We start from the raw sequence: 12,414 nt of genomic DNA, 5'->3' as shown, positions 1-12,414 counted from the left end.
TCGCATGAGGTGGCCAAAGTACTGGAGTTTCAGCTTTAGCATCATTCCTTTCAAAGAAATCCCAAGGCTGATCTTTAGGATGGACTGGTTGGATCTCCTTGCAGTCCAAGGGACTCTCAAGAGTCTTCTCCAACACCACAGTTCAAAAGCATCAATTCTTTAGCACTCAGCTTTCTTCACAGTCCAACTCTCGCATCCATACATGACCACATGAAACACAATAGCCTTGACTAGATGGACCTTTGTTGGCAAAGTAATGTCTCTGCTTTTCAATATGCTATCTAGGTTGGTCATAACTTTTCTTCCAAGGAGTAAGAGTCTTTTAATTTCATGGCTGCAATCACCATCTGCAGTGATTTTGGAGCCCCCCAAAATAACGTCTGATACTGTTTCCACTCTTTCCCCGTCTATTTGCCATGAAGTGATGGGACCAGATGCCATGATCTTCATTTTCTGAATGTTGAGCTTTAAACCAACTTTTTCACTCTCCTCTTTCACTCTCATCAAGAGGCTTTTTAGTTCTTCTTCACTTTCTGCCATAAGGGTGGTGTCATCTGCATATCTGAGGTTATTGATATTTCTCCCGGCAATCTTGATTCCAACTTGTGCTTCTTCCAGCCCAGCATTTCTCATGATGTACTCTGCATATTAAGTTAAATAAGCAGGGTGACAATATACAGCCTTGATGTACTCCTTTTCCTATTTGGAACCAGTCTGTTGTTCCATGTCCAGTTCTAACTGTTGCTTCCTGACCTGCATATAGGTGGTCTGGTATTCCCATCTCTTTTAGAATTTTCCACAGTTTATTGTGATCCACACAGTCAAGGGCTTTGGCAGTCATTAAAGCAGAAATAGATGTTTTTCTGGAACTCTCTTGATTTTTCGATGATCCAGTGGATGTTGGCAGTTTGATCTGTGGTTCCTCTGCCTTTTCTAAAACCAGCCTGAACATATGGGAGTTCATGGTTCACGTACTGCTGAAGCCTGGCTTGAAGAATTTTGAGCATTACTTTACTAGAGTATGAGATGAATGCAATTGTGCGGTAGTTTGAGCATTCTTTGGCATTGCCTTTCTTTGGGATTGGAATGAAAACTGACCTTTTCCAGTCCTGTGGCCACTGCTGGGTTTTCCAAATTTGCTGGCATAGTGAGTGCAGCACTTTCACAGCATCATCTTTCAGGATTTGAAAGAGCTCAACTGGAATTCCATCACCTCCACTAGCTTTGTTCGTAGTGATGTTTTCTGAAGCCCACCTGACTTCACATTCCAGGATGTCTGGCTCTAGGTGAGTGGTCATACCACTGTGATTTGGTCGTGAAGATCTTTTTTGTACAGTTCTTCTGTGTATTCTTGCCGCCTCTTCTTAATATCTTCTGCTTCTGTTAGGTCCATACCATTTCTGTCCTTTATCGAGCCCATCTTTACGTGAAATGTTCCCTTGGTATCTCTAATTTTCTTGAAGAGATCTCTAGTCTTTCCCATTCTGTTGTTTTCCTCTATTTTTTTGCACTGATCGCTGAGGAAGGCTTTCTTATCTCTTTTTGCTATTCTTTGGATCTCTGCATTCAGATGCTTATATCTTTCCTTTGTTCCTTTGCTTTTCGCTTCTCTTCTTTTCACAGCTATTTGTAAGGCCTCCCCAGACAGCCATTTTGCTTTTTTGCATTTCTTTTCCATGGGATGGTCTTGATACCTGTCTCCTGTACAATGTCAGGAACCTCAGTAGATGCAATTATCTCATTTTATCTGATGAATAATGTTCCATTGTATAAAAATATGTTTACCCTTTCTACTACTGATAGGATCTTAGGTTGCTTCTAGCATTTTGCTATTATAATAATGATGAAATGTGTAAACATGTGCACATATGCCTAAGGCAGTAACTTTGAAATTTTTTTGACTAGGACTGACTAATGATAAAAAATAACAATGCAATCAAGTGTATTAATATATATGTTCATATGCAAATACACACTAACTCACCAAAAAAAACAAAAATTACCTGTAGCACTATGACATTTGATATTCAAAAAATATGAATGCTGATAGAAACCACATAATTTATTTCACAACCATCAATTCACTACAATTCTGTTCTAGGATTTAGTCCTACTTCTCTCTTATTCAAGGATAAAATCTTTTGGAAGTCTTAGACTCATATGAGAGCATCTCCTAGCAAAGTACCAATCTTGGGCTGGGTCCTGAGCCTTGCCTTATTCTCTGAACTCAGTCAATACACAAAAATAGAAGTTCAAGAACCCTGGGTTCAGCAAATACCCTCAACACCTCCTAGACTTTCTGCTTCCTTTGGTTGCTAGTCTCTAAGTATTCACGAATTCTGTATTTTCTCCTAGCATACTAATATATCTAATATGTACTGCATATTTTATACTAGTTTCTTAGTTGTTTACAGTAGGGTCCAGCCTGCCATACTGCTGGAAACAAATTTTCTTGGTTTTGATTTCCTTCCAAATGAATCATTCAGAAATGTTCTTTTTGGTTTCCAAACATACAGAGCTTTCAGATTATGCTTTTGCTGATTTCTCAATGTGTTACACTGTTATCAGAGAGTATCTGTAAGGTAAATCAGTGTTTTAGTGTTTGCCTGTATGGTATCAGTGTTTCAGTATTTGCTAAGATTTCTTTTATGGCCTATCTTGTAGTAAATCTGGGGGAAAACTTGGAATGTATTTTAAAAGAATATATCACTATTTGTTGAAGAGAGGCTTTTATGTTTATTTTGTTTTCAAACCTCCATCTTACTTTCTTGTGTAATAATTTCTGATAGTATAATTTTTAAGTACCTTTATCACTATATATTTGTCCATTTTCCCTTGTAATAGATTTTGCTATACATGTTTTGAGATTATATTAATAGGTATAGTCAAAATCATTATTTTATCTTCTTGGTTGATTAGAACTGCTCTTGCCTCAAAAGTCTAGTATTATAATTGCTGTACCAGTTGCTCTTTTGGTTATTATTAGTTAAATCATATGAAATTACCATTTGCATGAGTAAAACTGTTGAATATCAACAATATTCAACCTAATATCTATTTGCTCTTTTTCCTCCATCCCTTTATTTTGAAATTTTCTATGTAGTTTTCAGTTTTCTAAGTAGTTTCACTAATAATGACATGTAGCTGGACTTACTTTTTTAACGTGATAACAGACTACCTTTTCACATTAATTTCTTAGCTTGGAAAGCTAGTTTCTGCCTCATTGGAGGCAGTGTAAATTTACTCCTCATACCTACAGATGATGTAAGCTTGGGCTGTCATTTCTGAATTATTCCTTTTCCTCTAATTATTGTTTTATAGGAAGTTAAACACAGTAAACTTTCTCATCACTTCCCCTAGACAGTAAATGGAACTTCTGTAATTCCCACTTCACTGCTTTTTTGAGCAGTCTGGCTATAACCAACAGCCTTCACTTCAGCCATGCTGTGATCCTGCAGGAGTCTAAAGCTTCATTCCGTATTCCATAAAAGTCTACCCAGGAGGCCTGTGAACCTCATTGTTTTCAGCTATCATTCCCTACTCTGGCTTTGAGCACCTTTTCCTTTCTAACATGTGGCAATTTTCCTTTTATTCTTTTGAGCTAGCTTATTTTTATTTTTGTTGTTACTATATTTTTCTCCAGCATCTCTCTGTGTTTGGAGCCAAACAGAGGACTTTCTATGTTGGTTTAGTTGGTCATTTTAATCAGAATTTCTGATGATACAATTTTTCTTTTACTTAAACTAGCTTGGCATCCAAACACCTTACACTGTCATTATTATTTAATATAAATAAACTACTTAAATAATAACCACACTGGCAGCAGTCTGTCTCACATCCTTTTTTGGCCTTGCTTTAATGAAACTGACCCTAAACTGACAAGACAACACACTGCTTCAGATCAGATCATTCGCTCAGTCGTGTCCGACTCTTTCCGACCCCATGAATCACAGCATGCCAGGCCTCCCTGTCCATCACCAACTCCTGGAGTTCACTGAGACTCACATCCATTAAGTCAGTGATGCCAACCAGCCATCTCATCCTCTGTTGTCCCCTTCTCCTTCTGCCCCCAATCCCTCCCAGCATCAGAGTCTTTTCCAATGAGTCAACTCTTCACATGAGGTGGCCAAAGTACTGGAGTTTCAGCTTTAGCATCAGTCCTTCCAAAAAAATCCCAGGGCTGATCTCCTTCAGAATGGACAGGTTGGATCTCCTTGCAGTCCAAGGGACTCTCGTATTCTCCAACACCACAGTTCAAAAACATCAATTCTTCGGCGCTCAGCCTTCTTCACAGTCCAACTCTCACATCCATACATGACCACAGGAAAAACCACAGCCTTGACTAGACAGACCTTTGTTGGCAAAGTAATGTCTCTGCTTTTCAATATGCTATCTACGTTGGTCATAACTTTCCTTCCAAGGAGTAAGCATCTTCTAATTTCATGGCTGCAGTCACCATCTGCAGTGATTTTGGAGCCCAGAAAAATAAAGTCTGACACCGTTTCCCCATCTATTTCCCATGAAGTAATGGGACCGGATGCCATGATCTTCGTTTTCTGAATGTTGAGCTTTAAGCCAACTTTTTCACTCTCCACTTTCACTTTCATCAAGAGGCTTTTTAGTTCCTCTTCACTTTCTGCCATAAGGGTGGTGTCATCTGCATATCTGAGGTTATTGATATTTCTCCCGGCAATCTTGATTCCAGCTTGTGTTTCTTCCAGTCCGGCATTTCTCATGATGTACTCTGCATATAAGTTAAATAAACAGGGTGACAATATACAGCCTTGACATACTCCTTTTCCTATTTGGAACCAGTCTGTTGGTCATGTCCAGTTCTAACTGTTGCTTCCTGACCTGCATACAGATTTCTCAGGAGGCCGATCAGGTGGTCTGGTATTCCCATCTCTTTCAGAATTTTCCACAGTTTATTGTGATCCACACAGTCAAAGGCTTTGGCATAGTCAATAAAGCAGAAATAGATGTTTTTCTGGAACTCTCTTGCTTTTTCCATGATCCAGCGGATGTTGGCAATTTGATCTGTGGTTCCTCTGCCTTTTCTAAAACCAGCTTGAACATCAGGAAGTTCACGGTTCACATATTGCTGAAGCCTGGCTTGGAGAATTTTGAGCATTACTTTACTAGCGTGTGAGATGAGTACAATTGTGCAGTAGTTTGAGTATTCTTTGGCATTGCCTTTCTTTGGAATTGGAATGAAAACTGACCTTTTCAGTCCTGTGGCCACTGCTGAGTTTTCCAAATTTGCTGGCATATTGAGTGCAGCACTTTCACAGCATCATCTTTCAGGATTTGGAATAGCTGAACTGGAATTCCATCACCTCCACTAGCTTTGTTCGTAGTGATGCTTTTTAAGGCCCACTTGACTTCACATTCCAGTATGTCTGGCTCTAGGTCAGTGATCACACCATCGTGATTATCTGGGTCGTGAAGATCTTTTTTGTACAGTTCTTCTGTGTACTCTTGCCATCTCTTCTTAATATCTTCTGCTTCTGTTAGGTCCATACCATTTCTGTCCTTTATCGAGCCCATCTTTGCATGAAATGTTCCTTTGGTATTTCTGATTTTCTTGAAGAGATCTCTAGTCTTTCCCATTCTGTTGTTTTCCTCTATTTCTTTGCATTGATCGCTGAGGAAGTTTTTCTTATCTCTTTTTGCTATTCTTTGGAACTCTGCATTCAGATGTTTATATCTTTCCTTTGTTCCTTTGCTTTTCGCTTCTCTTCTTTTCACAGCTATTTGTAAGGCCTCCCCAGACAGCCATTTTGCTTTTTTTGCATTCCTTTTCCATGGGGATGGTCTTGATCCCTGTCTCCTATCAATGTCATGAACCTCATTCCATAGTTCATCAGGCACTTTATCTATCAGATCTAGGCCCTTAAATCTATTTCTCACTTCCACTGTATAATCATAAGGGATTTGATTTAGGTCAGTGGTTTTCCACACTTTCTTCAATTTAAGTCTGAATTTGGCAATAAGGACTTCATGATCTGAGCCACAGTCAGCTCCTGGTCTTGTTTTTGCTGACTGTATAGAGCTTCTCCATCTTTGGCTGCAAAGAATATAATCAATCTGATTTTGGTGTTGACCATCTGGTGATGTCCATGTATAGAGCCTTCTCTTGTGCTGTTGGAAGAGGGTGTTTGCTATGACCAGTGCATTTTCTTGGCAAAACTCTATTCGTCTTTACCCTGCTTCATTCCGTATTCCAAGACCAAATTTCCCTGTTACTCCAGGTGTTTGACTTCCTACTTTTGCATTCCAGTCCCCTATAATGAAAAGGACATCTTTTTTGGATGTTAGTTCTAAAAGGTCTTGTAGGTCTTCATAGAACCGTTCAACTTCAGCTTCTTCAGAGTTACTGGTTGGGGCATAGATTTGGATTACTGTGATACTGAATGGTTTGCCTTGGAAACGAACAGAGATCATTCTGTTGTTTTTGAGATTGCATCCAAGTACTGCATTTCCGACTCTTTTGTCGACCATCATGGCTACTCCTTTTCTTCTGAGGGTTTCCTGCCCGCAGTAGTAGATATATCTGAGTTAAATTCACCCATTCCAGTCCATTTCAGATCGCTGATTCCTAGAATGTCGACATTCACTCTTGCCATCTCTTGTTTGACCACTTCCAATTTGCCTTGATTCATGGACCTGACATTCCAGGTACCTATGCAATATTGCTCTTTACAGCATCGGACCTTGCTTCTATCACCAGTCATATCCACAGCTGGGTATTCTTTTTGCTTTGGCTCCATCCCTTCATTCTTTCTGGAGTTATTTCTCCACTGATCTCCAGTAGCATATTGGGCACCTACTGACCTAGGGAGTTTCTCTTTCAGTATCCTATCATTTTGTCTTTTCATACTGTTCACACACTGCTTATGAAGCTACAAAAAAAATTTCCTTTTTTTTTTTCCAGTTGGGGAACATAAGTGAACAAACTTAAGAAATTAACTCCAAAATATAGTTCTTATGAGTTCTTTTCTAAATAGACTCTCAGGAGACAATGATGACGATCAGAGATGATCAGAAACATAAATTTTGACCACAGATATGTAGAGACATTTCAAAGTTATAACATCTCAGTTCAGTTCAGTCGCTCAGTTGTGTCTGACTCTTTGTGACCCCATGAATTGCAGCATGCCAGGCTTCCCTGTCCATCACCAACTCCTGGAGTTTACCCAAACTCAAGTCCATTGAGTCGGTGATACCATCCAGCCATCTCATCCTCTGTCGTCCCCTTCTCTTCTTGCCCCCAATCCCTCCCAGCATCAGGGTCTTTTCCAATGAGTCAACTCTTCGCATGAGGTCGCCAAAGTACTGGAGTTTCAGCTTTTGCATCAGTCCGTCCAATGAACACCCAGGACTGATCTCCTTTAGGATGGACTGGTTGGATCTCCTTGCAGTCCAAGGGACTCTCAAGAGTCTTCTCCAACACACTTCAAAAGCATCAATTCTTTGGCACTCAGCTTTCTTCACAGTCCAACTCTCGCATCCATACATGACCACTGGAAAAACCATAGCCTTGACTAGACGGACCTCTGTTGGCAAAGTAATGTCTCTTCTTTTTAATATGCTGTCTAGGTTGGTCATAACTTTCCTTCCAAGGAGCAAGAGTCTTTTAACTTCATGGCTGCAATCACCATCTGCAGTGATTTTGGAGCCCAAAAAAACAAAGTCTGATACTGTTTCCACTCTTTCCCCATCTATTTGCCATGAAGCGATGGGACTGGATGCCATGATCTTCGTTTTCTGAATGTTGAGCTTTAAGCCAACTTTTTCACTCTCCTCTTTCACTTTCATCAAGAGGCTTTTTAGTTCTTCTTCACTTTCTGCCATAAGGGTGGTGTCATCTGCATATCTGAGGTTATTGATATTTCTCCCGGCAATCTTGATTCCAGCTTGTGCGTGTTCCAGCTGATTGCGAAAAGTAATGGGGCTTATTCAGTAATGGAAAAACAGACCCTTAAATTTATAAAAAAATACCAGAGGCCTTGAATAGCCAAAAAATCTGAAAAAGAATAGAGGTGGAAGACTCATATTTCCTGATTTCAAAACTTACCACAAAGCTATAGAAATCAAAACAAGGTGATCTATAGTCATAAGGATAGTCACATAAACCAATGCAGGAGTCCAGAAATAAACCCACACGTATATAGCCAATTGCTTTTTGACAAAATTGTTAGGTCTATTCAGTGGGGAAAGAATAGTCTCTTCAACAGACAGTGCTACGAGAACAGGATTTCCACATGCAAAATAATGAAGTTGAATTCCTCACCTCACGTCATATGCAAAAACTGACTCAAAATGGATCAAAGACCATTACAATATAAGAACTAAAAGCATAAAAGTCTTAGAAGAAAGCATGGGGTAAGTCTTCTTTAACTTGGATTTGGCAATGGATTCTTACATGTAAAACAATAACAGCAAAATAACAAAAGATAAAACTGGTGAGTTGGATTTTATCAAATTTTAAAACATTTGTGCAAAGAAATTATGAAAGTGAAAAGACAACCTACAGAATGGAAGAGAAGATTTGCAAATTATATATTTGATAGGGTTTAGCATTTAGTATATATACAATTCCCACAACTCAAGAACAAAAAGACAACTCCAATAAAAAATGGGCTAAGAAACTGAATAGACATTTCTCCAAAGAAGACATACAAATGGCCAATAAGACCATGAAAAAATACAGAACATAATTAGTCATTCGAGAAATGCAAATGAAAATCATGAGCTACCACATCACATCTACTGAGATGGCTACAATTCAAAAATAATAGGAAAAAGGAAAATAAATATTGGCAACAATGTGGAGAAACTGAAACTCTTATATTGATATATTTCTGGTGGGAATATAAAATGATGGAGCTGCTGTGGAAAACAGTTTGGCAACTCAAGAAGCTCAACATACACGACCCAGCGTCCCACTCCTAGTTATATACCCAGAGAATCGAAAGCAAGGACTCAAACAGATGTGTACACCTTAATATTCACTGCTCATTATTCACAATAGCCAAAAGGTAAAAATAACCCAAGTGTCTATCAATAGATAAATGAATTAAGAAAATGCGGTATATCTAGACAATGAAATATCATTCAGTCATAAGGAGGAATGAAGTTATGGTATCTGCTACAACATGAACAAACTTTGAAAACATTAGGCTGAGTGAAATAAGCCAGACACAAAAGGACAAATATATGATTCCACTTACATGAAATATATAGAATGACCAAATTCATAGAAATAGAAAGTAGATTAGAGGTTACCAGAGTCTGGCAGAAGGGAGGAGTGGGGAGATAGTGCTTGATGTTTATAGAGGTTTTGTTTGGTGTGATGAACAAGCATTGTAACTGAGAGTGATGGTTGTACAATACTGGGAATGTAATTAGCGCCACTGAATTGTACACTTAAAAGGAATTAAAATGGCAAATTATGTTTTATGTGTTTTACCACAATTTTTTTGAATGGGGGAAAAAATACCATGGCATAGTATAAAGTCTTACAAATAACCAGATTTCAATTCCCAGTCTTCCTACTTAACAACAGAGTAATCCTCTTGATTTTTAAAGAACAACTATGGCAAAGCATAGATCTAGAACTTGCATCTTTACAAGTCTATGGAAATAAGTACTGTAATCTCATTTTACAGACAGGCAACTGAATCACAGGGTGGTTAAGTAACTTGCCCAAAGTCACACAGCTAGTTATTGCCAGCTGTGTAAAAGCTATACCTAGGTGCCAGACCAATGGTTTTGAATATCCTAAAAGTGTGTGTGTGCTCAATAACTAAGTCATCTCTGACTTTGTGATCCCATGGACTGTGACCTGCCCGGCTCCTCTGTCCATGGGATTTTCCAGGCAAGAATACTGGAGCGGGTTGCCATTTCCTTCTCCAGGGGATCTTTCTGACCTGGGCATATAACTTACATCTCCTGCTTTGCAGGCAGATTCTTTACCACCTAGCCACCTCTTGGGACTATGAAATCTACCTACCTCACAGGGTTGTTTTAGCAATGAAATGCAATGAATTTAACCAAGCTCTGTCTCTATCTTAGGTCCTGAGTTTTGAAAACATAAGAGCTACATTATAAACTTCTGAATTCTTAAACCCAGCTAATTCCCCCCAAACTTCACATCCCTATTATTTTTATTCCTACCCAAAAGTATAGGCCTCTGTATTCCTGTAACTTTCCTGAAGTCTCATCCATACATTGCTCTTTCTGTTCCTCTGACTTAACTAATTATCACCCCTGTATCCCCCAATCGTTTTATGACAGCTGCTGAAACACGCAATCCCTTGTGGACCAACTGTGCTCATAATGCTCCCTCTACCGCTTTTAAAGGGATAGCTGGCTCTTCCCTGAAGATGCCTCTCTACAGCTTACCTCAGTATTATTAGCATGCTCCCCACTTCTTATCACTGCTTCTAAGTAGCAGTCCCCTAGGCTCCCCTTTGGGCTTCCCTGGTGGCTCAGATGATAAAGAATTTGCCTGCAATGTGGGAGACTCAGGTTCGATTCCTAGGTCAAAGGAATCTGGATAAGATAATGGCTACCCAACTCCTGTATTCTTGCCTGGACAATTCCATGGACAGAGGAGCCTGGCAGGCTACATTCCATGGGATCGCAAAGAATTGGATACAACTGAGCAACTAACACACACTCCTATTCAGCCCTCTGCGGCTGTACAGCACCCCCATCCACTAAAACTGTTGGAACCTGGCTCAGACTAGCTCTTTACTTTAAGCTATCCTACAAGTCTTAAGTTAAAAGAGGTCCAAGTAGACGAACTGATATTTGTAGACAGACTGGGAAATCCATTCTAGATTTTGAAGTAAATATAGCATTTATATATAGAGAACTTCCTTAATTTTAATGTAAAAATTCAAATTTAATTGAATAATTAAATAAAATTAAATTAAATAAAATTGAATTGAATTAAATAAAAATTTAATTTTAATGTAAACATTCAAAGAAGATTTATTTTAAGTGCATCACACATAGAGAAGACTAGAGAAGAGTATATAAAATGAATACTTACAGTTGAAAGAGAATTAATAAAGTAAATAGCTGTACCTCTCACTTTAGGGAACAGACTGTTACCAGAACCTTGACTAATCCTCTGTGTGCCCTTCCCCCACAGACCACTCGCTGACCCCTCTACCCTCTCCCTAGAACCACTAGCCTCCCTCAGGTATGTCTTCTCTGCTTTTCACTGTGGGCTTACTCCTTACGTATGCACTCCTAACCTTAAATCTTAAATAAAGAAATGAAATTAACAATGATGAAAGACATAAAGTATAAATAAATATAAGCAAATTTAAAAAACAGAAAAGACGTCAATGTACTCATTTCTTGCATGCAAACACATTCTTCAGGAGTTTTTATTCATATGAAGGATATGTATACTTACATGCCCACTTTTGCTAGTTCGCAAGCTTCAACGGAGCCAGGTTTCAGTTGTTGCTTAGAGGCATGTGACTTGGTTCTCCCAGCATGCTTTTATTCTTAGCCCTTCTCTTGGAGATTCATACCCCAAGTATTCTCTTATTACATGATTTAAAAAATAAAATTTTTTCCCATACAAGAACATCTTTATTCCGTTATAAAATAACTCTGCTATGAACTAGAGTATCAACAACAATCCAGGTTCATTTGCATTTTCTCCAAACAACTTAGAAAACAGTGTAATGCCACTGTGAGAGCTGTTATCAAGGCTTTAGGAATTGTCACATTTATGTAGAGAAATGATATTTGTTTACAGTACGTAAGTACAAATTTAGATTGCATAATTGCACATGCTGAAGTTTACTTTTCCACTCCATTTCATTAATCATAATGGAGCTGTTTAAATCAAGGTTTCACCAGACCAAATTTACCTTTGTAAAGAGTTAATTCAATCAACAGGAAAACCTTTCATAAACAGTTTCCACTGATCACCTCTTCACCTAGTATCTGCAGGGATAAGGAATAAAAGGTTAAGTATCTATATAGTTTTTTCTGGGATAGATTTTCTCCAAGCTCCTAAATCTACTCCACTTGTACTTCATAACATCTTTGCTAGTCACCAGATACATAGCCACCTGTCACTGGGTCCATGGCAGGGAATAGAAGTGTGTATTTAGTACCGAGGGATTTCTGAATTTTCTGCAAAACTGATCCAAATAACAGAGCTAAAGGACTATGCCCAAGGCCCTGAAATCAGGATGCTAAATCACATGGTCCAAAGAAGCAATGATTCACTGCACAAACTGCTATTCTTTAATGCACTTACGGTAGCCACATTTTTTACAGCCTGCTCGGACACTGTCCTTGTTGCAACCTGAAATACAATTAGATAACATTTTAGAAGACATATAGATAAGTAAAAACAAACATTTCATCACATGGAAA

General features: G+C 38.6%; 1 protein-coding gene across 2 annotated transcripts in view; it reads right to left on the bottom strand.

Annotated features, from left to right (window-relative positions):
* The window catches only part of SREK1IP1 (SREK1 interacting protein 1), a 41,513-nt gene that overhangs the window by 19,536 nt on the left and 9,563 nt on the right, over positions 1-12,414 (bottom strand). Inside the window, exon 2 of one of the 2 annotated variants that reach the window (XM_061393429.1) lies at positions 12,296-12,343. The exons of the other annotated variant lie outside the window; for it this stretch is intronic. Within the exon in view, the coding sequence (XP_061249413.1) occupies positions 12,296-12,343 (48 nt within the window). The remainder of the gene's footprint in view (positions 1-12,295; positions 12,344-12,414) is intronic. 2 annotated transcript variants of the gene reach the window in all.

This window comes from Bos javanicus, chromosome 20 (assembly GCF_032452875.1).
Source record: "Bos javanicus breed banteng chromosome 20, ARS-OSU_banteng_1.0, whole genome shotgun sequence".
NCBI classification, from domain to species: Eukaryota; Metazoa; Chordata; class Mammalia; order Artiodactyla; family Bovidae; genus Bos; species Bos javanicus.
This window is presented reverse-complemented; position numbering and strand designations above follow the sequence as displayed.